Source organism: Monodelphis domestica, chromosome 5 (genome assembly GCF_027887165.1).
Source record: "Monodelphis domestica isolate mMonDom1 chromosome 5, mMonDom1.pri, whole genome shotgun sequence".
In the NCBI taxonomy this organism is placed as follows: Eukaryota; Metazoa; Chordata; class Mammalia; order Didelphimorphia; family Didelphidae; genus Monodelphis; species Monodelphis domestica.
In genome coordinates this window covers 228,322,011-228,349,651 of record NC_077231.1, presented here as the reverse complement: position 1 = coordinate 228,349,651, position 27,641 = coordinate 228,322,011, and the positions used below count along the sequence as shown (strand labels likewise).

The following is a 27,641-nucleotide window of genomic DNA, read 5'->3' as shown; positions in this document are numbered from 1 at the left end:
CTATGTTTTATTTATCCTAAATAAATCTTTGGATTTTCAAGGAAGGGAGATTGCTATTCTGGGGTTTAGAGAATCCTTTCCTTTTCCTCCTTGCTTGTATGAATTTAGATCACCTCCCCACTCAGCCTCCTCTTTCTAGTTGAAGAGGCTGGTTCTTTTGGATGGGTCCATGGATGTTTCCCCCTCCTTCCTCCCAGTCCCAGCCTATCGTTTTCGTTGCCCTTCTCTGGTCTGTCCCTGTCTCTTTTACATCTTTCCTGAAAGGCAGCAACCAGAAGTGCACATGGCATTGCAGTTGTTAACCTGCTGTGGCTTTCAACAGGGGAAAGGAGAATGTGTTGAGCGGGTGGCTAAACTCCTGCTGAAGATGCTCTGCATTTGCCTACCCTTGGCCAGAGAAGCACATTAGACTAATGACTCCAGGGAGCAATAATCGAATGCCAAGACTCCTTCCTGGAGCTGGAGCGGATGGCCCAGAGCCCATCATCCTGTTAGAGCCTTCTGCCTTGTGCTATAGTCTGGGTGTACTTGGGGATGGAGAAAGAGAAAAGGGGAAGATCATGAGTGTTTAAAGACCAGTCAGCTCTCTGGTGGGCCATAATGAAAAGTACACCAGATTGGCAATCCAGACTTCCAAGTCCTCATCCCACCTTTGCCATTCACTTGCTGCGTGGCATGTTAGGCACATCATTTGCCTTTGCCGACCATTTCTTTCAAATGGACTTGACAGTACTTACCTCAGGTTCACAAGACACCATTCACCCATCCACCCATCACCCAGCATGATTTCCCCTCAATCCTGTAATTCTCTTAAGGCTGTCCTTGATCTTAGAATCGTAAGAGCTGGGAGTCAGAAAAAAAGTCTTGGAGATTATCCAGCAGGAATCTTCTTACAAGGTTCCTGAGCAATGCTCATCTCAGTTCTGCTAGGGAAAAAATAAGCCTGCATCCACAAGGCAGCCCCTTTCCCTGTTGGGCAGCTCTAATTGTGAGAAAGCTATTTCTTAGTTTCAGTCAAAACTTGTATCTCTGTAGCATCTACCTGGTAGCTCCATTTCCATCCCCTAGAACCAAACCAAATAAATCTAATCCTACATTCCGAATGAGATAAGATGATACTATCATGTGCCCCCTTAGTCTTCTTTTCTCCAATGCCCCCAATTCCTTCAACTATCAAGTGAATGTTTTTAGTGCCCTTGTCTTTATGATTGCTGTCCTCTGATTGTGTTTGTCAATGTCCTTCTAAGATAAAAATGCTTTAAGTTTTTTATCTTTATTTTTTAAAACCCTTACCTTCTGTCTTTGAATCAAAACTAAGTATTGGTTCCAAAGCAGAAGAGCAGTAAGGGCAAGGCAATAGGGGTTAAGTGACTTGCCCAAGGTCACACAGTGTCTGAGGTTAGATTTGAACCCAAGACTTCCCATCTGCAGGTCTGGCTCTTTATCCACTGAAACACATAGCTGCCTCCTATATTTTTAAGTTTACTTGACTTGTCATTAAGCCAAGTCTTTCCTTATTTCTATAATTGATTTTTGAACCTCAGTGTATCACTTTGTGATTTATATATATATATATATATATATATATATATATATATATATATATATAAACATATCTATGACTTTCTCTAGGTGACTGATAAAAATGAACAGAACAGGGCTAGGGAAAGACTTCTAGTACCTCCTTAGAGACTTTCTTATAATAGGAAGAACTTGTATTGATTTTCTTCTACAGTTGAAACTCATCCTCCCTCTTACAGTCTCCCTCCCTTCTCCAAAAAAAACAAAACAAAACTGGGAATATTCTGAATAGAAGCCTTACCTTGCCTCGGGTAGAGGTCTCTGGTCAAAAATCATTGCCTAGTTTCTTTCTAGATGGCCCTCAATCTCCTATACTATCCTAACCCCACAAGGGTATTTTCTCTTTAGAATATACCTAACCCCACATCTAGGCCATATTAACTCAGCACACTGATCCATTCTTCTAATCCCAGGATCTCTCTCAGCCAATCAGGAAGGTTTCTGGTGACATGGCAGACTCTTGATGCTTCATACCTAGCACCACCAGATGCCTTAGCTAACTGAAAGAAAAACCAAGGTCTGTCTATGCATCTACCTTGAACAAGATTTAAAAACAAGGAAATACAAACAAATAGGTAGAACAGTTCTCTCCCATAGACAAAAGTCAGAATAATTTTATTTGACCTACAATTTGTGCCTCAAAATTTTCAACAGCACTTCTTCCTTCAGAGGTGATAGTATTTGTGTTTGCCGTACTAGGGTATACTTTTTTTATGGCCCTCTGTCATCACATGCCCAGGGACCCACCAACAGAAGCTCATGTTTCAAACCTTTCTTTAATCCCCATCAAAATGTATTTGACCTGTGTCCCATCCCTTTCCGTCTTTCTTTTCTTTCTTTCTTTCTTTCTTTCTTTCTTTCTTTCTTTCTTTCTTTCTTTCTTTCTTTCTTTCTTTCTTTCTTTCTTTCTTTCTTTCTTTCTTTCTTTCTTTCTTTCTTTCTTTCTTTCTTTCTCTCTCTCTCTCTCTCTCTCTCTCTCTTTCTTTCTTTCTTTCTTTCTTTCTTTCTTTCTTCCTTCCTTTCTTCCTTTCTTTCTTTCTTCCTTCCTTCCTTCCTTTCTTCCTTTCTTCCTTCCTCCCTTCCTTCCTTCCTTCCTTCCTTCCTTCCTTCCTTCCTTCCTTCCTTCCTTCCTTCCTTCCTTCCTTCCTTCCTTCCTTCCTTCCTTCCTTTCTTCCTTCCCCCTCCCTCCCTCTCTTTTGCTCTCTTCCCTCCTCCCTCCCTCCCTCCCTCCCTCCCTCCCTTCCTTCCTTCCTTCCTTTCCCCCTCCCTCCATCCCTCTCTCTCTCTTTCTCTCTCTCTCTCTCTTTCTTTTTTTCCCTCCCTTACTTTTTGTCTTAGTAACAACTCTAAAACAGAAGAGAGGCAAGAGCTAGGTAATTGGAATTATGTGACTTGCCCAGGGTCACACTGCTAGGAAGTGTCTGTGACCAAGTTTATTTATTTGTTTATTTTCAATTTTAATAACAAATCTCCATATAAGTTTTCTGAAGTTATATAATCCAAATTGTCTCCCTCCCTTCTTCCCTCCCTCCTTCTGGAGCTGACAAGCAATTCATTCCAAGTTATACATGTATTATCATGAAAAACATGTTTCTATATTATTCATTTTTGTAAGTGAATAATCTTATAAAAACAAAACCCCAATTCATGTGCCCAAATAAACAAGTGATAAATCATATGCTTCCATCTACATTCTTACTCCAACAGTTCTTTCTCTGAGGCCAAATTTGAACCTAGCTTTCCCTCTAGTCTATTTCTTGAGTTTGGAATAGAGGAAGGAAGCAGCTACATTATGCAGTAGATAGAGCACTGGGCCAGGAGTCAGGAAAACTCGAGTCTAAGTTCAACCTCAGAAACTAGACCCTGGGCAAGTCATTTAACCTCGTTGCCTCCGTTTACTCAACTGCAAAATGGGGATGATAATAATAATAATACATACCTGCCAGGATTGTTGTGAGGATCGAATGAGACAATATTTGTAAAAGGCACTTAGCCCAGTGCCTCGCACATAGTAAGCACTGCATATATGCTCCCCCCATTCTACCAATTCACCACACACACAACTTCATTCTCCTTTGCTCCACAGATCCCAAACTGTAGATCTGTGCCTCAGTCAAATTGTTCAGTATTTATTGGGCACCTGATGTGTACAAGACAATGTGAGGTAATGTGGAGTGTAGAGCAGTGGAAACAGCTACAAATTTGGAATCATAGGGAACTAGGCTTCCCATAAAGGCTCTACTCCCTTGAGATCTTAGGTTGATTCTCCCAGCCATTCCAGCTTTCAATGCTAAGCTGCCATCTTGGCTCTGTCCCAATACCTGTGGGACTTTAGAAAAACCCTCAGTCTCTTCCTCTGTAAAAAGACTTTCTGGAAAAGGAAATTAAGATGGTCCCTAAAGTCCATTCCTGCTTTGAGTCCTATAATCCTTGGTAAAAGTCATGGCCTCTGCTGCAAATGAGCTTAAGAACCAGATTGGAAGACTCTCCCTCCCTCTCTCATTTTCTCTCCTTCTCTCTCCCTCCCTTTCCTCCACTTCCCCATCTTCCCCATCTTCCCCTTCCTCCTCCTTCCCTTCTTCCTTCCCTCTCTCCACCTGCCCCCCATTGCTAAGTGTCAAAAGTAAGACAGTGAGTGTCCCTACAGGAGCTCAGCAGAGAGTGGTAGTCACAGAAGGCTTTCTGGATCAGGTGAGACAAGTTGATTTTGAAAGATGGGTCAGCCCTGGGAAATGAAGAATTTCCAGCAGTGGGGATGGTGTGAGCAAGCAGGCAGCCTTGCTTGGGGGATAGCGAGGAGCCAGACTGGCTGGAATAGAAGGTGTGGGCTTAGGCCCCTCACTCCTGTCATGTCTGCTTCTCAGTTTCAGAATTGCATTTGTAACCTCATCCCTGATTTACAACCCTCCTGGGTCCCTTTGGTCCATTACTGTTGAATTAGCTGGTCGTTCCCATGTTCCCACCCCAATTCCCCTTGGGGCACCAGACAGATGTCTCTGGGAAGTCTTGTTTCATTCCATCCAGTCCAAAGCTTTAACTTCTTCATCTGCCCATGAAGTCTGCCCCTACCCTCCCTGCCATTCCCCGTGCCACCGGCTGAAGTAAGGAGTGGGGCTCCCCCTGCTATTTCTGAAGCCTTCTCAAAAACATTCAGGGCCATCATCAGCAAGGCTCTTCTATATATAAGGCTGGGCTCAAAAGAGGAGTTTTAAACCAGTGATAGGATGGACTGGGCACTTCCTAGGTGAGTGGGAAGCCACTGTCCACCCCTTCTCAGCTGCTCCTGTCATTCATTCCCCAGACCCTCAGCTTTTCCTACTCTGAAACTATTCCTTTTGCATTTCCCTCAAGTCCTGTTTATTTATCTTAAAAACCCTTACCTTCTGTCTTAGAATACTGTGTATTAGCTCCAAGGCAGAAGAGTGGTTAGGCAATGGGGTTAAGTGACTTGCCCAGGGTCACACATCTAAGAAGTATCTGAGGTCATATTTGAACCCAAGACCTTCCAACTCTAGACCTAATACTTTATTCACTGTGCCACCTAGCTGCTTTATTCTTTTTGTTCTTTTAAATTCAGGTCTGTCCTTGAGGAGAGAGGTAAAAAAATGCCCCTTTCCCCTCAGAAGCATTGATCCCTCTCTGGCATCATGTAACACACTGGCTCAAGAACCATCACCTGTATCTAGAGGGGGGAGGTTGCCTAGAATTGGTACACATCCCATGTGTGGAAGGCATTCCTTTGCCAAAGAATTGAGCCATCCATGGTTCTTGGTTGGTCCCAAACCCCAGGTAGTTAAGCCTGTCTGTGTTCAGAAGCCCAATTGGAGTATCTTCCTCCTCCATTGCCGGGACAGAATCTCAGCTTGATCTATTTTTTGGTCTAGAAGATCAATTTGGAACTTTAGGAAATTCTTTTAGATAATAGCAGCTGACATTTAAATAGCACTTTGAATGCTCCAAAGTGCTTCCCATGCATTGTTTCATGGGAACCTGGTGAGAAATCTGTGAAGTAGGTGCCATTACTTCCCCCACATTCCCACTTGTTGAGGAAACTGATGAAGAAATATGAAGTGACTTGCCTGAGGTCGCTTTCCCATGGTATATCTACTGTGTGGTTACTCTTCAAGCAGGAGTAATTGGAGTTTCCCATTACTACGTATGCTTGTCCTCTGGGGCCATCATTCAGCCTTTGGAAACATGCTAGAAATCCTGTTAAAAGTCTTTGCGGTATTTCTTCATTCATTTGTACTGCTGTCTGAGGCCAATAGTATTCCTCCACCTTCAAACTCCATTTCATTCTTCCCCCTCAAAGTTTGGAGTTGCTAACATGGGATTTCTTTTCCTCTCCATAATTTCACAACCACCTTGAACTAACTGGCTACAGAGCCAGCTTCTGAGTCAGGAAGACTTGGGTGCAAGTTCTGCTCCCCAAATCTCAGTGCTCAGTGGTCTCTGTGACCATAAATTGTAAAGCAGGTACTCCTCTGAGATCATTAACCCAATAAACAAGCGAACAAAGTCCCATTTTACTGATTCGTGCCCCTAAACAAGTTCTTTGAAGATTGGGTTATGGATGGGGAGAAGGGGTGGAGAGTTGTACAAATCAAAGAAAGCAGCTACATCCTGTTTTGGGATGTACCTTACCATGAGCCAAGGAAGCCTGGGAAAGAGAACAACAGTTAGAAAAGGGAAAACAAAACAAAACATTCAAAACCTTATAGGTAGGAACTCATTTTACCAGCTCAGTATAAAAAGATCAGCCAGATGAACATGGTGGTGCATGTAGAGTATTGGACCTAAAAGCCATAGTTCAAATCCCACTCAGAGACTTACTAGCTGTGTGACCCTGGAAACATCATTTCACTTGTTGGACTCAGTTTCCTCATCTGTAAATTGGGTATAATAACAGCACCCACCCACTACCTACCAGGATTGTTGTGAGGATAAAATGAGATAATATTTGTAAAGCACAATATAATGCTAGGCTAGGGCTCACAGCTTTGGAGCTCTAAGTTGTAATGAGCTAAACTGATCTGTATACATTCAATCCAGAACCAAGATGCCAAAGTGGGGAGTAGCCAGGCTGTCTGAGGAAGAGTAAACTAGCCTAGCAAGAAAGAGAACAGTGCAAAGCTTTCATGCCAATCATCTAGGTGATTCAGTCTTTGAGAATTTGATTCAGCACTTACTCCCACCCCAAATCAATCAATAAATGTATTACTTTGTGAGTGACACTGTAGTTAGCATTGTTGGGGATATAAAAGTAATGAAGTAGAGGTGATTCACCCTGGCCCTTTAAGGTGGGCATCATCCTTTGGGACCCTATACTCTCAGTAAGCCTACTGAGTGGGTGGCTCAGTCACCAGTCCTCCAGCCACCTGGTCACAGAGCCAGTTAGAAACTGCTGGGTGCAAATCTGTTAGCTGTGACCCAAATCACATGGACCACTAGAAGGAGCCAAGGCTTAGACTCAGCTCCATCACCCGTCTTTACATTGGTCTAGAACAGTGACAGTGAACCTTTTAGAGACGGAGTGCTTGGCTTAGCCCTCCCAACCCCCCAACAAGTGCCCATGCCTTCCCCCAAAGACTGAGTGCCATGCTCTGCCCCCCCCACTCCCTGGCCCCCACCTCTATCCCAGATAGGGGAAGGGGGAAGCTGGGCTGCTAGGTAGAGGGGTGGATAATGTGAAAAAATGTCATCAGACGTGGTGGACAGGAGGGAGGGAGCAGCTCCACCTGAGTCCCTCTGCCTTTCTAGTAACAAACTTTGGTGGGGGGGAGTCATGTGCCCACAAAGAATTCTCTGCGTGCTATCTTTGGCACATGTGTTATGGGTTTGCCATCACTAGGCCTTCCTTCAAAGAGGTTAGAGTTTGGGAAGAAGGTTAAATTCATACATAGGGAACACTGAAGTAATAATTATTTTTTTTGAAAATGTTAAAGTTTTATCTCAATTACACATAAAAACAATTTTAACATTCATTTAAAAAATTTTCGAGTTTCAAATTCTCTTCCATCCCTTCCTTGAGAAGGCAAGCATATAGATTATACATGTGTAGTCATAAAAAACATATTTCCATATTAACTGTGTTGCAAAAGAAACACAGACCAAGAAAAAAGAAGAAGAAAAAAAAATTAAGTATTCAGATTCTATCATTTCTTTCTCTGGAGGTGTATAGCATTTTCGGAGCATTTGGATCATTTTATTGCTGAGAATAGCTAAGTTATTCATACTTGATCATCATACTTTACCATTACTGTTTTCTTCTAGTTCTGCTTCCTTCACTTTGCATCAGTTCATATAAGTTTTCCCAGGTTTTTCTGAAACCATCCTGCTTGCCATTTCTTATAGCACAATAATATTCTGTACCACAACTTGTTCAGCTATCCCTGAATTGAGAGATATTCTTTTCCACCACAAAAAGAGGTTCAATAAATATTTTTGTTCATATAAGACTTTTTCCTTTTTCTTTTGTCTTTTTTGACCTCTTTGGAATATAGACCTACAAGTGGTATTTCTAGGTCAAAGGATATGCAGAGTTTTCTGGCTCTTTTGGCATAGTTCTGAATTGTTCTCCAGAATGGTTGGACAGTTCACAGCTCCACCCGCAGTGCATTTGTGTCTCTATTTTTCCACATTCTGCCTAACATCATTTCTCTTTTCTGTCATATTAACCAATCTGACATGTATGAGGTGATACCTCAGAGGTGTTTTAATTTGCATTTCTATAATCAAGAGGATTTAAAACATTTTTTCACATGACTATGGATAGCTTTGATTTCATCTTCTGAAAACTGTTCATATCCTTTGATCAATTGGGGAATTCTCATATTCTTATAAATTTGATTCAGTTCTCTCTATATTTGAGAATAGTTTCAGAGAAATTTGCTGTAAAACTTCCCCCTCCCAGTTTTCAGCTTTCCTTCTAATCTTAGCTGTATTAGGGTTTTTTATGTGTGTGCAAAACCTTTTTAATTTAATGTAATCAGAATCATCCATTTTACACCCATCATGCTCTCTGTCTCTTTGGTATAAATTCTTTCCTTATCCATAGATCTGACAGGCAAACTCATGCTCCCCTAATTTGCTTATGATATCACCCTTTATGTCAAAATCACATGCTCATTTTGACCTTATATTGGTAAATAGTATGGCATGCTGGTCTATACCTAGTTTCTGACAAACTGTTTTCCAGTTTTCCCAACAATTTTTGTCAAATAGTGAGTTCTTGTCTCAAAAGCTGGGACCTTCGTGTTCATCAAAACTTGATTACTATCATCATTTACTATTATTATGTATTGTGTACCCAATCTATTCTATGGATTCACTACTCATTTCTTAGCTAATATCAGATTGGTAATTTACTGCTTTATAATATACTTTGAGATTGGCACTACTAGGCTACCTTCCTTCACTTTTTTTTTCTCCGATTTCCTTGATATTCTTGACCTTTTGTTCTTCCAGGTGAATTTTTAAATTATTTTTTTCTAGCTCTATAAAATAATTTTTGGTAGTTTGGTTGCTTTGGCACTACATAAGTTAATTAATCTAAGTAAAATTATCATTTTTATTATATTGGCTTGGCCTACCCATGAGCAAGTTGTTTAGATCTAATTTTATTAATGTGAAAAATGCTTTGTAATTGTTTTCATATAGTTCCTGGGTTTGTCTTAGTAGGTAGACTCTTGATCATTTTATATTGTCTATAGCTATTTTAAATGAAATGTCTCTAACTCTTACTGCTAGACTATTTTGGTAATACATGGAAATGCTGATGATTTATGTGGTTGCAACTTTGCTAAAGTGAATTATTACAATTAATTTTTAGTTGATTCTCTAGGATTCAGTATACATCATATCATCTGCAGAGAATGATAGTTTTTTTCCTCAATATCTATTCTAATTCCTTTGTTTATTTTTCTTTTCTTATTGCTATAGCTAGCATTTAGAGTGTAATATTGAGAGCAGTGATAATGGGCACCCTTTCTTTACCACTAATCTTATTGGGAAGGCTTCTAGCTTATCCCTGTTGTAGATAATGTTTGCTGACGGTTTTAGATAGATAGTTTGTCATTTAAAGGAAAGCTTCATTTATTCTTATCCTTTCTAGTGTTTTTTAGTAGAAATGAATATCAGATTTTGTCAGAAGTGTTTTCTATATCTTTTGAGATAATATGATTTTTTTTGTTTTTGCTATTGATATAATCAATTATGCTGATAGTTTTCCTAATATTGAACCAGTCTTGTATTCCTAGTGTAAATACTATCATGTCATAGTGTATGATTTTTGTGATATATTGCTATATTCTCCTTATTAGTATTTTATTTAAAATTTTCACATCAATATTCATTAATTAAATTGGTGTGTGATTTTCTTGCTCTGTTTCTGCCTTCCTGGTTTAGATATCAGTACCATATTTGTGTCATAAAAGGAATTTGGTCAACTCCTTCTTTGCCTGTTTTTCAAAATAGTTTATGTAGTATTGGAATTAGTTGTTCTTTAAATATTTGATAGAATTCTTCTGGTCTTGGGTATTTTTGGGGGGAAGCTCATTTGTGGCTTGTTTAATTTCTTTTTTTAAATAGAGTTATTGAAATATTCTATTTCCTCTTCTGTTAATCTGGGCAGCTTATATTTTTTTTAAACAGTCATCCATTTCACTAAGATTATTAGATTTATTGTTTATCACTTGGCAAAATAGCTCCAAATAATTGCTCTAATTTCCTCTTCATTGGTGGTAAATTTTCCCATTTCATTTTAGTTACTGGTAATTTGGTTTTCTTCTTTCTTTTAAAAAAAATCAACTAACCAATGGCTTATCTATTTTATTTATTCATTTTTCAGAAAATTTTCAGAAAACTAGCTCCTCGTTTTGTTTACTAGCTACTAGCTGGTTTTCTTGCTTTTGACTTTATTAATTTCTCCTTTGGTTTTCAGGATTTCTAATTTGGTATCTGATTAAGGATTTAAAATCTATTCTTTCCCTAGTTTTTTGTTTTGATTGTATGACCAATTCATCGATCTATGCTTTCTCTATTTTATTAATTTAAGTGTTTAGAGACGTAAGACTTCCCCTAAATACCACTTTGGTTGCATTCCACAAATTTTGATATGTTGTCTCATTGTTGTCATTGTCTTTAATGAAATTATTTATTGTTTCTCTAATTTGTTCATTGACCAACTTATTCTTTAGGTTATTTCATTTCCAGTTAATTTTTAAACTATTTTTCTACAGTCATTTATTACATATAATTTTTATTGCATTATGATCTTAAAAGGATGCATTTAATACTTCTGCTTTTTCTGCATTTGGTTATGAGTTTTTTATTCCCTAATACATGGTCAGTTTTTCTGTAGGTGCCATGTACTTCTGAGAAAAAGACATATTCCTTTCTATTCTCATTCAATTTTCCCCAAAGGTCTATCACATCTTACCTTAATAAAAATTTAGTCATCTTCTTAACTTCTTTCCTGTTTGTTTTTGGTTAGATTTATCTAGTTCTGACAAGGAAAAGATGAGGTCCTCCACAAATATAGTTTTGTTGTCTATTTCCTCCTATAACTCATTTAATTTTCCAACAAGAACTTGGATACTATGCCATTTGGTGCAGTTCTGTTTTATTATAGCAATTATATTTGTCATATAGCTATAGTTTTATATTTATATATAGTTACAGTAATTCATTGCAAATAGTACTTTCTAGCAGAATATGGTTTCCCTGCTCATCTCTTTTAACTAGATCTATTTTTGTTTTTGCTTTGTCTGAAATAATGATTGCTATTCCTGCTTTTTTTTTTTTATATCACTTGAAGCATAATAGATTCTGCTCTGGACCCTTACCGTAACTCTGTGTATGTCTCTCCTGCTTTGTGTGTTTCTTGTAAACAATCTAATATTGAATTCTATTTTTTAATCCACTATGCTGTCCACTTTTGTTTTATGAGTTCATCCCATTCACATTCACAGTTATAATTACCAACTATGTATTTTCCTCCATCCCATCTCCCCCTTATCCTTTTCTCTCTCTCTCTGTCTGTCTCTCCTCACTTTCACTCTGTCCCTCCTTAAAAAGTCTGTTTTGCTTCTGATTACCACTTCCTCCCATTTGGCCTCCCTTCTATCAGCCCCTCACTCTTCTCTTAACCCCTCCCTTCCTACTTCCCTATAGGGCAAGATAAATTTCAATACCCAACTGAATGTTTATGTAATTTCCTCTGAGCCCATTCTGATGAGAATAAGGTTCACCCAACACCCCTCCATTGTCAAAGCTCTTCCCTTCATGCCTCTTTTAGGTGAGTTAATTTACCCCATTCTACCCCCTGCTTCCCCTTTCTGCCAATGCATCTTTCTTCCTCACCCAGTGATTTTATTTTTTTTAATCATCTTATCATTGTTAACTCACACCCATGCACTCTGTCAATGAATGCTCCTTTTGACTGCCCTAATAATGATGAAGTTCTTAGGAGTTACAAGTATCATCTTCTCATGTAGGAATGTAAACAGTTTAACCTTACTGAATCCCTGAGAAGTCATAATTCCAAGCCATGCAGTGCTCATGGCAAGTGCTGTCTAAGGCAAGTTGATCCAGGATCACAGAATTGAGAACTAGTGGTCCTCTAGTCCCCTGCCTCCATTTTTATAGAGGAGGAAACAATCCTAGAGAAATTACATGATTTACTAAGATCACAGTTACCTAGATAATTCCTAAAATCCCTTTGACCTCCAAATCCAGGGATTCTGCCCTTGAGCTGGCTTTTTCTTCTTCTGGCTGAGAAGACAAAAATCCTTGCATACCCACAGTCTGAAAAAAAATATTTCAAGGTAATATGTGAACAGTAGTGTTGTGGTTTTGTGGATGGATAATGGGCTCCTCCTAGATGACTTCACTTCTTCTGTTCAAACCCTATCCATCTTTCTTTTCTTAAACCCTTACCTTCTGTCTTAGAATCCTATTGATTCTAAAGCAAAAGAGCAGTAAAGGCTATGCAACTGGGGCTAAGTGACTTGGCCAGGGACACACAGATAAGAAGTTTCCAAGGTCACATTTGAACCCAAGTCTTCCTGACTCGAGGCCTGGCTCTCTATCCACTGTGTCACCTAGCTGCCCCAACCATCCAACTTCTAAGGCTTTTTCTCGATCAGCTCTGCCTGAAGTGATTGCTTCCTTTTCTAAACTCAAAAGCCTGCCTGTCCAATTCACCTTGCCTCATTGATTGAGTTTTTGTGAATTTATTTCTTGTATCCTTAAATATATGGTGGACTCTTTGAGAACCTAGAGGGTATCTTATACATCTTCTGAATCTCCATGGCACCTAACAGTCCTGCCTGGTAGATTGGGTGTTCATGATGACTTGATCTCACAGAACTTAAGGTGTTAATCAGGGAAGGCTTCCTGAAGAAGATGAGTTCATCCCTGTGTCTTAGAGGAAGTGATAGATACAGTATGGTAGGGAGAAAGGCTCCTTATTGCCTTGGGCCCCACCAGAAGGTCTGGACCTTCTGGATTTTTTATTTTTTTACCAGCACTTCCCATTCCAGCATTGGTATTAAAATGGTGTGTCTGATCTGCGTGATCATTCATAGGACCCGAGTTAGTGTTTCACCCTTCTATTAGGTGTGCTTGGGTTGAGTTTCTTTTAGGCCCCAGGCACATAGGCTCGTGTTAATGGGCACAACTAGCTCCCTTAGTTGGTCATCTTCAAAGCACTAAGATTTTTTTTTCTTTAAAAATTTTTAACATTCATTTTTTTATTTGAGTTTCAAATTCTCTCCCTCCCCCACCCACTGAGAAAGCAAGCAATATGATACCCATTATATATGTGAAGTCATGCAAAACATTATTTTCATATTAGCCATGTTGGAAAAAAAACAAGAAAAATAAAGAAAATGAAAAAATCTGCTTCAATCTGCATTTAGAGTTCATCTGTTCTCTCTCTAGAGGTAGATAGAATTTTTCATCATGAATTCTTTTGAACTGTGAAAGCTTCAAGACCTTAATGACCTTTATTTTCATCTCTCCCCTACTAGGGATTAATATATATGAATGACTTGTTTGATGAAATTGTAAAATCCTATAGGACAATTTGGTTCCATTAAATCAACATTTATGTGCAAAGGTACTAGAACCGTGTCTTGTTATTAAAAATGATAATAAAAAATCACATTTATATAGCATTTTCTAATTTATAAAGTCATAATTTAATAAGTATTTTCCCTCTAACAACTCTTAGGTACATAGTGCAAGCATTATTATTTTTTTAAACCCTTACCTATGATCTTAGAATCAATAATGGGTATTGGTTCCAAGGCAGAAGAATAGTAAAGCTAGGCAACAGGATTAAGTGAATGCCCCTAGAGTCATGCAGCTAGGAAGTATCTGAGGTCAAATTTGAACCCTGGACCTCCTGTGTCCAGGCATGCCTCTTAATTCACTGAGCCACCTAGCTGCCCTATGGTGCAGGCATTATTAACTTCATTTTACCGATGAGAAAACTGATGCCTGAGGTTAAGCAATTTGCCCAAGGTTACTTTGCTGAGCAGAAAAACCAAGCCTCCTGATTGAGTCCTCATAAATAATAAATAAACAATTCCAGATTTCTTGGAAAATATTTCTTAAATTTTTATTCTACATGTATACATACATATTTATACACACATAAATATATTTAACTATTTGTATTTAGAGCTGCTTCCAGAAATAATTGACTCTATCATCCCATACCCTAATGTGTAAAGGAAAACAGTTTCTTATTTAATTGATATGAAACTGCCTCCATCAAATTTCAAAACTTACTCCTACCTTTCTCCCAGGCCCCTAGCCCTAGTGTTCCAGGACCTGATGAATGAGTCATTTCCCCACCCCCCCCCCCCATATCTCCTTTGTAATTTTAAACTTGAATCATATTCCTTCTAGACTTCTTATTTCCCAACCAAAGAGGGCTCCATCTTCCATTCTCTTAAATAGCCTGCTTTTTCTCTCTTTCCCACCCTTTCTTCTCACCTCCCTACCAGCACAAAAATAATAACAGTATCTAGGAATTGGAAGAGACCTTAGAGATTGTCTGTTCCCCAGGCTTGCACGCTTAACACCTTGGCAGGTGGTCATCTGGCCCCTGCCAGAACACTTTCAGAGAAGTGTTCAGAGAGGTCCAAAGAAAACTGAGACACATTTATGAACAATAGCACTATAATGAGATATTGAGAGAATCCAGAGTGTTGGGGGCACATCCTTAATCTTCTGAATTTGACATCTTAGAGAATAATTACTCTTCCCATAATCCATCCCTTGCTGCCCCTGTCAGATATAGCATAATGATGATTGTAATTATTCAGAGTTCTTCTACATACATTATCTTATCTGATTCTTATAATTCTTATAATAGTTCTGTGATGAAGATTCTTATAATTCTTATAATAGCCCTGTGATGAAGAATAGACATTATTATCTCTATTTTGCAGAAAAGGAAACTGAGACCTGGAAAGACTAAGAGATTTGCTCCAAATCACACAGATCGAGAAGAGGCCAAGCTAAGATTAGAATCCAATCTGTATTCACTTCCAAACTGGTTCTCTGCATGGACTGTTGAACTGACCCAGTGTGGCAAGTTCTTATTGTTTTATATCCAGGAGAAAATGATGCCCAGATCCCACCACTTTTTCCTGGAAAAGAGCTACAGTAGAGATGACTTGTCCTCTTAGACTTTTTTATTTTTAAACTGTACCTTCTCTCTTAGAATCAATATCAATTTCAAGACAGAAGATCCATACTGGCTAGGCAATTGGGTGACTTACCTAGGGTCAGATAGCTAGGATGTAGCTAAGGCCAGATTTGATCCTGTGTCCTCCCAACTCCAAGTCTGGCTCTCCATTCACTGAGTCACCTAGCTGCCTGTATCTTAGAGTAATCATTCCACTTGTTTGGGCTTCAGGTTTCATAGGATTGAATCATCAAACTTTGCTCATTGTGTGATGCTACCTTATTGACACCTGTGCTAGGAGGTAATTGTCTTTTTCTCATTCTATTCTTAAAAGCCCAAAATACTACTCAAAGACCAGAATGGAAATGGGAAGGGGGGAGGTATGGAATTCCAGAGTTCACAGATTCTGTCTTCCCCCCAACTGGCTATTTCATCATTACCTTCCTTAGGGAAAGCAATTTGCTAGTTAATGGCTGAGCCAAGAGCCAACCATAGAACTTAGGTCAGAGTATCATAGATTTATAGCAGGGACCTCAGAGGCCATCAAAACCAACTTTCTCATTTGATAATGAGCAAAGTGAGACACAGTGAAGTTGAGTTTTGCCCAGATTCATAGAGCTAGAGCAGATTTGAACTCAGAGCTTTCTGACTTTTAAGTTCAGTACTGTAGATCAGTGCCACTTTCCCTATAACTTGTTGCCTTCCTGATTTCTAGGAAGAAATGCCCTGAACCACTTCAACTCATCAATAACATCACTTGTATGCCTTAGATGCAACAAATCTGTGATTGATTGGTTTGAAGATTGGTTTGAAAGTCAAGGGCAGGAGTACTCCAGATACATCTTTGGATGACACAGTTCAAGTCAGCAGCAATATGAATCTTAAGTATTGAAGTTTCATGGAAAACCTTGAAAGAGGGAGGGGCTAAGCCTGCAATGGGACAAGACTTTCACAGCCAGAGACTATTCAAGGCCTTGGAGCTACAAAGAAACAAAAAGCAGTCCCGGGTCTCAAGAAGTTTTCATCCTATTGGGGAGAAACAACATGAGCAGTATCATTTCTGGGAAGAAGTCCCTGAAGCCTTCTTATGGCAGGGCGAGCAATGAGGGTATTTGGTTTTTGCCCAGGATAAAGTCAGGAGTTGTAAGTTGTAAGTCAGGAGTTTTTCACCTTTTTATTTGTCCTGGATCCCTTTAGCAGTCTAGTAAAGTCTAAGTACTCCTTCTCTGAATAACACTTAAATATTTTAATACGTAGTATCACAGAGGAAACCAAGTGTTTTAAAATACTGTTATTGAAATATTTGAGAAACAAGTTTGAGGACTCCAGTGTAAGAATCCCTGTTGTAAGTAGACATTTTCCTCCTGCTCGGATTGAAAGAATCTAAAAGGCTGAGTAAGACTGAGGACAAGGACTGGGGAAATTTTAATCAACGCAGACCCTTGAAGAAAGGGTGATTGGTGTGAAGCCAAAGTGGTGGCTTTGAAAGTTGGAACTGCCCAGAGAGTTCCAGAGGGAGGGTTATTATTAGGCACTGGGAACGTAAAGGTTAGGTAGAAAGTATACTGTTTATCTTGATCTTGATGAAATTGCGATTCTGTTGCACATAATCAGTACTAGTGAGATGGAGATCATCATGCTCATCTCTTTTGCCCAGGACCACACAGCTAGTTAATGGTAGAGCCAGGAATAGTCATGGAATCATAGATGTACAGCTGGAAGGGATCTCGGATCCCATCAAAGCCAACTCTGTCATTTTACAAGAGGAAACCAAGGCACAGTGAGGTTTAAGCTTTGCTTAGTTTTGCCCAGACCAGCTGCTGGAGGCACAATTCAAAGTCCACTTCCTATATATGTTGGGAGTATTACCATTTCCAAATCCTAACACACAGGACCTCACTTTGATATACAGCATCTACCTGTAAGTCTGACTGTACAAGACCACAGCACCATGTCCTCAAATTAATAGCTAGCATTTATATTTTAAGGTGAGCATCTCTTTATAAAAATTATCTCTTTTTTATCTTCATAGCAACACTAGAAAGTAGGTGATTTTAAGTATCCCCTTTTATAAATGAGGAAGTTGAAGCAGAGAGGCTAAATGATTTGCTTGGAGTCACACAGCCAGTAATATTTGAGGCAGAATTTGAACCCAAATCTCCTGACTACCATTCCAACACTCTATGTCATACCACCTGATTGCCTAAATACCTTTATCTGGACCTAATCTTTCTCCTAAACTCACATTCCATTGTTCCACATGCCTGCTGGACATCTCCATCTGGATGGATATCTTGTTAGCATCTTAAACTCCATAGGTCTGAATCAAACTTATTATATTTTCTCCAACCCTGGCTGTACTTTCTTTTTTTTCTCCAAACTTTCTTATTTCTATTGAGGGCACTACTCTTGTTCTAATCACCCAGGTTTATGGCCTTTTAGTCATCATAGGTTTTTTCTCCCTCTGCTTCACAGATTATATTCAATCAATGATCTATCTTTTTCCCTTGTATATTCCACCTCATCTCTCCCTTTGACCCCTTCTCTCCACTCACAAAGCTATTACCTTCATTCAGGCCATCATCGCTTCTCGCATGAACTAGTTTAAGTGCCTCCTAAATGGTGTTCCAACTTCTGGTCACTTTATAATCCATCCTCTATGCAGTGACCAAAAAAATCTTCCTTAGGCATTGAATTTTCTATGTGACTCCCTAGCTCAAAAATCTTCAATGACTCTCTGTTCCCTCTAGTGTAAAACAGAAACACAATCTGTTCATAACCCACCTTTCCAGAGATATTTCATATTAGCCAACAAAAATTTTTCAAGCACCTACTATGTGCCAGGCACTGAACTAAGTGCTAGGGATACAAGGAAAGGCAAGTGCCCTTCATACATTCTATGTTCCAGCCCAACTGGATTAATAACTACCTCAGAATATTCCATCTCTATTAATGCTTTTGAACACATTTTTTCTACATGCCTCAAATGCATTCCCTTATCACCCCCACCTTACAGAATCTTTACTTTCATTCCAGGTTCTATTCAAGCACCACTTTCAACTGTTGTTAGTGGTTCTCCCTCCTTAAATTACTTTGTGCTCCCTTGTTTATAAACCTTTTATATCCCTCAGCAAAATGTAAATTCCTTGAAAGTAGGGATTGCTTTGTCCCAGTGCCCTGTGCATGGCTTTGATTTCATTTGGTGCCTAATAAATGTTAATTGAATTCAGTTGGATTCCAAAACCTCCATTTCAGTCTGACTATATAGGATTCAAAGTCATTACTATCTGTTTTAGCTCTGGGGCAAGATTCACAGAATTGGTCCTCAAATCACCTTTTATTTTTTTTTTTTCAAAGAGATGTCTTTATTAACATGTCAAGGCATTTGCTCCTATTATAGCAAATTCAAATTCCCACAGTACAGATTTGTCAAATCACCTTTTAAAGACGAATTTAGGGGAAGAAAAATCCTAGAACACTGGCCTGTAGAAGGGAGATGGAGCTCTAGTCTAGAACCCTGCTACTCTTATAGAGATAAAGGGTAGGGATTGTGGATAAAATATGGCCATGCAATAGCTTCCAATTTCAACTCTCGATAGAGACTAAGTGCTAATATTATTTATATCTATATTAAAGGTGCATTAAATACTGTGAGTGCTCTCTAATTTTCGGTATCCTGGACAAATCCCCAGCCATCTCACCCTAGGTGAGCCCTAAAAATCCTACCGCCAAGTAATTATGACATTGATAGTAATAATAGCACTTATGTAGTGCTCTAAGGTTTACAAAGTGCTTTATAGAGATTATATGATTTTAGCTTCACAAAAAAGGTAGGTAGCATTATTCTCATTCTATATACATGGAAACTGAGGCAGAAAGAGGTTAAGTGACTTGCCCAGGGTCATACAACCAATAAATGTGTCTAAGTCCGGATTTGAACCTGAGTCTTCTTGACTCCGGGTCTAGCACTATATCCACTGTACTGCTTGGCTCCCACTGCTAGAACCCTATATTATCTATAACATCCACTTCTCAGTTTATTATATAGAAACTCACATCTTCTACATTCCCATCTCTCAGTCAAATTTTTAGTGACACATACTCTACAATATCCATCCCTCTATCTGACCATAGATCATATACTTCATCTAATGTGTTTTCTCAGGCTCAGGATGATTGGATGGGACTGCTTATTACTTGTAGCATATACCCTTTGGTATACCTTGCAGGACTCCACCTCATATATAGCACCATCATCCCTCTACTTAATTATACAGAAACACATATTGTCTGTAAGCTGTACCATTGAGTCTGGCCATACATGGCATGTTGTCTATTTGAGTACTTGCAGGCTGACTCAGAATTCAGGGGGTGGGCCAAGGGGACATTCTTTGTATAGTACAAGCAGATAGATTTGTTTGATGATGTCTGATAATAATAGCAAGAGGTAGTGAGAGTACCAGACTGTTGATTTCAACTCAAGAAGTATTTATCAGATGCCTATTGTGGTGCCAATACTGTACTAGGGTTGTTTCCTAGGCTCTGACCTCCGCATTGCCCATCTATTCAGAGACTTTCTGACTAGAACATCTAAAATTTGAAGTAAGTGTACGCATATACATGATGTATCCAACACAGCAGATAATTGTGGGATGGTTATTTCTCATTACACTGAGGAAACTGGGGTTGAGAAAGCCAAGAAAGACAGGGACACACAACAATAAGTATCAAAGCTGGTAAGTTCTTCGGTCATCCATCAGCCATATTGCCCTCAGCATCTGGTTGGCCCATGGGCTCACTAATTCAGTCTTTTGCTTGCCTTCTCTCATTATTTTTTTAATCCCTTTGATATTCTCTTTACTTTAGAGAATACCCGAATTTAGTTCTGTAAGGAATTAAAACAAAAAAAAGAATTCACCTTATTTTAGCTAATGTAACTGAGGTTCAGTTCAGATAGGTGGAGAGTCCTGCTCTTCTCAATCTCCTTTTCTGAATTTTTTTTTGTCTTTTTCACCTAGACACAGAAACACACAGCACTATGGTGACATAGTTAGATGTACAAACTCTGTATCACACACAAAGAAATGTTGAAACTTTCTTCCCACCCCCATATATGTATATGCACATATATATCTGTAATCCCAGAAATACACATATTCACTTCTCCAACCTTAATAATAAATAATCATCTGGGAAGACTCCTAGGACGACTCAGGATCTGCTATGAAATCTGTTTTGATCCCTCACATACAGGGTAAAAAAACATTTCTAAGGGGGCAGATGATAGTAGGGTTGGAAACAGCAGACTTGCCTAGATATAGAGATCAGGGGAGCTGTCATCTCCAAGGTCAAAAAGGTCTTCTCCATGGGGAATGGCTGGTCAGTTGTAGAGCCAGGCCATGGAAGTCAAGGACAGAATAAGCAATCTCTCTTTTCTCTGCCCCTTCCAAAGAGTAATGCCTCAAGTTTAGGCATTTTAATAGCTCCAAGGGGCTTAATTTTCTTGTTTCTCCTTCACTGTCTCAATTTTCCTTCGAACCTACCTGTCAGTCATATTGTTTTCCAAGAAAGCCTCATTCCTAGGGAATTTGGGTGGAGGGGCATGGAAGGAGAAAGAGATCTCCCCCCATTTGGCTCTTCCCATCCCCCTGTTCTTCCATTCCTCCCATTTTCCCTCCTTTCATTTTCCTTTCCTCCTTTTCCTTTTTCTTTCCCTTTTTACGACCTTGTACCTACCTTCCCACCATCTTTTAACTCCCTCTCTGTTCAGTCATGCCTTATTCCCAATGACATAAGCTAAAAGCCCCAATAATGGGAAAGGCGAAGAAGGAATCTGGGGACTGAGCCACTAGACTCCACCCCCAAACGGAGCATCCTTCCCGGGAGGGTAAGAGTTAAGCTTTCCTCTCTGCATCCCTCCTCCTCCTCCTCCTCTCTCCTCCTCCTCCTCTTCCTCCTCCCTCCCTCCCTCCCTTGCTGTCTTTGAGTCCTGCAGCTAGGCCCTGGGCTGACCTTCACTGGCTGGGAGGACACACTGCGCATGCTTAGCCCTGCTCCCGGCTCTCAGCTGCCCGGGGACCCTAGTGCTGAGGGAGGGAGGGGGGAGGGGGAGGGAAGAGGCGGCTGCTGCAACTGCCCTGGAGAGATGCCCCCCCCCCCCGCCCCGCACACATACTGCACACCGTGTACCCCCTATCCACGATGCTGGGGGAGGGGGAGGGAAGGCGCGCCTTCCACGGGCTAGAGCAGCCAGGGACCCCAGCCTCTGCTTCGCGACTGGGGCTGCATCTCTCTCCCCTGCATGGGGAGAGAGAGAAGCTTTGCCATTTGGTGCTTGAGTGAGTGAAGGAGAGATGGGGGGACGGCAGGGGGGACTTCGGCTTCGCTTCAGGCCGCTGTAGTTCGCTGCTGCAGCAGAGCCAGGGCGTGAGGAGGGGGTGGGGAGGGTGAAGGGGGCCTGAATCAGGGCCTCTCACTAATCAGGGGCCCAGACATAGCATCCTATCCCATCCGGTGCCTGGGGCTCCCGGCCTTACTCAGCCTTAGCAGGGTCAAGACATGGGAAAGATGCCCCTGCAAGACTGAGAGTTTCCAAATGATGCTGGGCTTTCTCTGATGGCCCCTACCCTCCATTGGGGGCGGGGGCTGAACCTGTAGGACGCATGGGGCAGGGTGGCGAGGCAGGGGGTGACGAGTAGTCAGCCTTGGAGACCCACACTGAGGCAGGCTTTCAGGGAGGTTGTCAGGAGAAAGCGTGGGGGAGGAGGCCCCAAAGTGGCCACGTGTGCCCATATATCTGTGCCCAGTCCCTGGCTGCAATTTATGGGTGTGTGCTTCCTGTGTGTGTGTGTGTGTGTGGCTATGTGGCTGTGTGTCCCAACGGGATTCACCTCAGAATATAGTCAGAGTTCTTCAATACAGGCATATTTACCTTCAGAACTGGAATCTGCAGGCATGTTTTGTATTCAGCTAGGTCCAGGATGGGAGTGGGCCGGGTGTCTCCCAGAGCCTCGGTGCTACATGGTACCACATGGATGTATGCTATATGGCTCTGTGTGTAAGTGTGCATGTATATTGATGTGACCCTGAGGAGAGACTGGAATGTTACACGGAGCATCCTATAATCCTAGCACTTGATCTGGGAGAAAGCTCTGGGCCCTTGGGGCAGGAGTGATGATGGACCTTTGACCTCCACCCAGCTCCATCTGTGTATCCATGCCTAATTCTTGGATTTAGGTAGGAGGAGCTCCCTTATTCAAGTTGGGACTTCAGCTTCTTTAGTATCTGCATATCCTTCTTCCTAAAATAATCATTGCTCCTCTTCCTACAAAGCCTGGATGCCTTTCTTTTTCTTAATCTCTTCTGTCACCTCTGTTATGGTTAAGCATCATTCCCTTTTTTTCTTACTTGCCTCCTCTCCCTCTTCCCACCCTCCAACCAGAAGCAGGAATTGTTATTTGTTGTTTCTTTTTTGTTTTCTTATTCCTATCACTTAGCACCATTTTGGATGCAGTAGGCACTTGATAAAATTTTATTGAATTGAATTTTATGTTGCCCATTGCCTGGATACATCCCATGATCTGATACTTTCTATCCCAACACCTCCCATGGATCAGTTCAGTATTCTAGATGAATTCTCATTGTGCAAAAGAAAAGAGAATGGAGGTGGTGTGTGTTGCTAAACATGTATTTAGGCATATAAATGTGTTGTCTTGCCATCGTGGAATTCATATACCCCTGAGGATGAAAAGTATCTCAAAAGATCTTAGTGCTGTGAAATGGAGAGTTGGCTCTGACCTTAATCTTCCTATCACCCTGAGGATGAAAAGTATCTCAAAAGATCTTAGTGCTGTGAAATGGAGAGTTGGCTCTGGCGTTAATCTTCCTACCACATGCCTAGAATGAATTCCTTTCTCCTCTCTTATCTCTCAGAATCCTAGAATCCTTAGTCTTCCTTCAAGGTTCCCTTCAGATATCACCTCCTCTGTGGAGCCTTCCCTGATTTAGTTGTTACTGCTTTCTCTCTCTCTCTCTTTCTGTCTCTCTCTGTCTGTCTCTCTCTCTGTCTCTCTGTCTGTCTGTCTCTCTGTCTCTGTCTCTCTCTGTCTCTCTCCTCTCTCCAAATGCTTTGTATTAGAATTATTCCTGTGCCTGTTGTATCCTGTATCCTACTGATAAAATATAAGCTTCTTGAGAGCCAGGGCTGGTTCATTGTTGTCTTCATATTCCTAGTGCATCAGACCTAGTTTTTACATTGAAGGAGGTGACAAAATATAGAAGAAAAGGAGACATCTTTGCCCTGAAGGAGATTGCAGTCTGGTTTTTGAGACAAGATATACAACCAAAACAGTGAAAGAACAAACACTTAATTTTTCAGTGAAGGGTTAAGTCACGTGGTATAGACAGTGAATATAAAATGGGACACCAAGAGAGGAGACCACTTTAGGCTTGAGAACTCAGAGAGACTTCAAGGAAGAATAGAATTTGAATTAGACCTCAAAAAGGTAGTATTTGGATAGGGAGAGAAGAAACAAGAAACCATTTCCAGTGAGGAAAACAGTATGAATTTCTCATGTTAAGATGATGGGGAAGCCAAATAGGGAAACTGGTCTTCATAGTTCAGAGGGTTTTGTTGGGAAGGAGAAAGAAATAAAATGTGGGGACAAAGAGAAGGAGGGCAATTAAATTCTTTCATGGGAAGGGAAGAAAAGTGATTATAGGTAGCAACCTTTTCTTGCCTTGAGAGATGCTTCTAGAGGAAATAGAATGGGAGGAAGGTGCAGATCAGACTTCACAAGGCCCCTGAAAGACACAAACACATAAAGTCATGGTATCTTAGAGGTCAAAGGGACCTCTGAGACTATCTACTCCCAGATTTCTTAATCTTTTTTATGTCATGTTCCTCTAGTGAAGACCCTTTCCCAGAAAAATGTTTTTAAATATTGAAGGAAATACCAGATTTCAATTAGAGGTCAGTTAAAATGATGATGTGAGGTTTTTTTTTTCTCTTCCAAATTCACAAATTCCTGAATAGAAAGAACTCTTGGACCCTGATCCAATACAACCCTTACATTTGATAAATAGCCATTGTGGCTTTCATTGGCTGAAAGGTATTCCTTTCTAGGATTATTCTATTCTGATTTGAAGGGCCATTTAAGTGAAGAAGGGGAAAGTCCTTTGGGAAAATCTAGGACTCCAAATGTCCAACTGTCTTGCTTAGAACTGGCACGGATGCATACAGGACTGTGGCAACTCTGTATGTCTACCACACTGTGGACAGAAAAGAAACCAGGCAGTGGAAGAAGAGAAGCCAGGGAGTGGGCAAAACAGACTGACTAAGCTCTCCTCTTTTCCTCCTCTTTGCATATTGTTCTTTCAATGGAATCTTTAGCTGTAGGGTAGAGTTGGAGCACCAATGTTTGGAAGTCAAAGGGAAGTAGGTTTTTGGTTTGATTCAGCTCATGTTAACTGCCCCTATCCTCAGTTTGATTTTGGAGGTTGGAGAGCCTCCAAAGGACTATTACCCTTGATCCTTATGGCTCTGGCCCCCTGTTCCATCACTAGATGATCCTCTTAGCCCCATTATAGTAGTAGTAGTAGTAGTCTCTCGTAAGCCAAGAATGACTATTGTCTTTGTGCATTATCATCTATTGATGTACCCTCATGTGGCTTTGAAGTCCACTCTTAGCCCCAGTAATGGAGGAGAAAAAAGGAGAAAAAAAAGCATGGGATTAGGGGGTGGGGAGTCAAGGGATGTGGGAAGGGCCAGAGGCTCCCCTGCAGAGGCTGGAACACACAGATTGGCTCCTCTAGTTTCCTGTCCTTCCTCCACTCCCTGGCCTCTCCCTCCCACACAAACTCTTTTCTCAGGCTCCCTAAGACCAAACCCCACCTCCAGAGACAGCTCTTGTAATGCTTTTGGAACCTCCACTGTCCCTGTGGGACTTGGGTGCCTGGGCTGGCAGCTGCTGTATCCTCTCCACCAATCCCTCCATTCTCAGGCCCCAAAGGCCAGAGACAGGACCTCCAGAGGCCAAGGCCCTTCCTGCCCACCCTGTCTCTCTCCTTCTTTCATATCTTCCTTCCAGTTCTCAGGTCTCTTTTTCCTAAATATTTCCCATGCCACCCTCTCTTTCCCCCATAAAGACAGCGACAGAATCTTACATGTGCAGAAATCGATAGGTATGCTTACAAAGAGGCCGGAATACAGGGCACATGATGAGCCTCACACACGGCCATGGGAACATTGGCACAGACAGACCCCAGGCTCCTTCATATACAGAGTTCGGAGCACAAAGATAAACACCAAAAAGCACGTAGATGCACGAACAAGTCTTCAGGCATGCACAAAGGCATACGCGCACACACACACACACACAAAGGGGCGACACACGCAAAGATCTGTGCACACACAAGGCTACACACACATCCAGGCTCTTCTCCCCCATTCGCCCCCCCCCCTCCAGCCGCCTCCCTGCCCTAGCCCAAAAGGGACTCCTCCATTCTTGGTCTCATGCTAGAATCTTTGCCAGTGAATGTTTCCCTGCTTTGGCCTGCCAGGTCTCTGGGGGAAAGAGCCTTAGAAATGCAGCAGGCACAACTTGGGGAGGGAAGGGGGGGAAAGTTGGACACAATTGTTCTTCGCCTGGCTCTCTTGGCGAATTCCCTAACCCAGAAACTATTTGCGGAGACGGCCCCCGGGTGGCTGAGTCCAGGTCCCCAGCCTCCACTCCCCCATCCTCCCAGCCCTCCCCTCTCCTCTCCCCTCGCCCCCTCCAGCCAGGCCTCGGGGCTGCGGGGCGGGCTGGCGGGCGGGCAGGCAGGCCGAGCCGAGCCATGCTACAGACGGTATTTTCAGATCGCCTCCCCGCTTATCTGCGCTGTTTGGACAGCGAGGTTTAAAAAGGCAGGATTTTCTGTCCCCGCCGAGTAAACAGCCAGACCCCGGGCAGCCCGGACTATTTCTGTCTTATCAGTGCAGGAATGCGGCAGCGGCAGCGGCGGCGGCGGCGGCGGCGGCAGCAGCAGCGGCAGTGGTGGCAGCAGCTGAGCTGGAGCGGCGTGGGCCGTGGGCCGTCAGGGCAGCCCTGAAGGGGCCCCCCTCCCCACTCCGCTCTAGTAGAAGTGTGAGAGAGCCCAGCAGGACTCAGAGGGGAGAGTTGGAGGAAAAAAAAAAGGCAGAAAAGGGAAAGAAAGAGGAAGAGAGAGAGAGAGTGTGTGTGTGAGAGAGAGGAGCGGCTGAGCCCACCCCGATGGCCGCGGACGAAGTTACCGGAGGGGCGCGCAAAGCCACGAAAAGCAAACTTTTTGAGTTTCTGGTCCATGGGGTGGTGAGTGGGGGAAAGTTAGCGGGGGAGGGTGAGTGAGCTGGCTCCGGCTGAATGGAGGGATGGCCGGGAGGGGCCGGGCGGGCTTTCACCCTCACAGTCCCTCAGCTCCCAGGGTGGGGGGCAGAGCTGGACTCGCGCCTCGGTCCCAAGGCGGGGTGTGCCAGGAAAGCTGAAGAGTCCGGACCATCTCCGGGTGGATGGGGATGGGCAGGCAGGGAGGGGGCGAGTTGCCCACTCATTTTCTCATTGGAGACTTGGGGGGGATAAATGGGAGAGCGCTGGAAGAAGATCTGGGGACAGCCTCAGGTAGAGGCATCCCCTCTGTGTCTCCGAACTTAGTCAATAACTCTGACCACTCTCTCCCTCCTGGAACCCCGGAGAAAATAGGGTTGTCGGAGCTAGGACATCCCCATTGGGTCTCACTCACTCCTGGGACTTGGGAGTGAGGAGCAGGTGACTTTGAGGGAGCTGTGATCGGGAGAAATTCCCAGCACCCAAAGAGGTGGCCAAGCTAGGCCTGGGCAACCTCAGATTCTTGATGAGAGGGAGGTGGTGGGAGAGCTCCTGGAGCCCCCTGTCCCTGTCGACAGGGAGAGCCCTCATACTTTGGAAGCCTTCCTTTGGAGATTTGAAGCTGTTTGAGGTTTGAGAGTTCTCTTAACAGAATGAAAGCTGTTCCCAGAGCCTCAAAGGTGTGAAGAGGTGGGGCCTATGGGGAATGATTCTTGGGACCCAGAGGAGTGAGATCAGAGTCACCATCCAGAGGGGAAGCTGAGATGGCAGGAGCAGGAGGAGGGAAGATAGAATCTCCAAAAGACAAGAGTAGACCTCTGAAGGAATGAGACTTCAAACAGGATAGCGAATGCTGGGGGATGTGGGGTAGAGAACCGAGTCAATAGAAGATGTGTATATGAGGGGAGTCCAACAATATGGGAGCTGATGGAAATGACTCATGGAGGGGGCATGGATGGTATCCCCTTGTGGGGAATAGGTAATAGCCATGAGAGGGGGAGGTGTATTCAGGTCCC

General features: G+C 42.0%; 1 protein-coding gene across 4 annotated transcripts in view; it reads left to right on the top strand.

Moving 5' to 3' along the window:
• SMARCD3 (SWI/SNF related, matrix associated, actin dependent regulator of chromatin, subfamily d, member 3) overlaps nt 1–27,641 on the top strand; it is a 55,110-nt gene that overhangs the window by 15,462 nt on the left and 12,007 nt on the right. Inside the window, exon 3 of one of the 4 annotated variants that reach the window (XM_056799926.1) lies at nt 26,260–26,409. The exons of 2 other annotated variants lie outside the window; for them this stretch is intronic. In XM_056799926.1, coding sequence (XP_056655904.1) covers nt 26,260–26,409 — 150 coding nt within the window. Of the gene's footprint in view, nt 1–26,257; nt 26,614–27,641 lie in introns of those variants that run through there. One more of the 4 variants, XM_001364029.4, reaches the window with a different exon arrangement.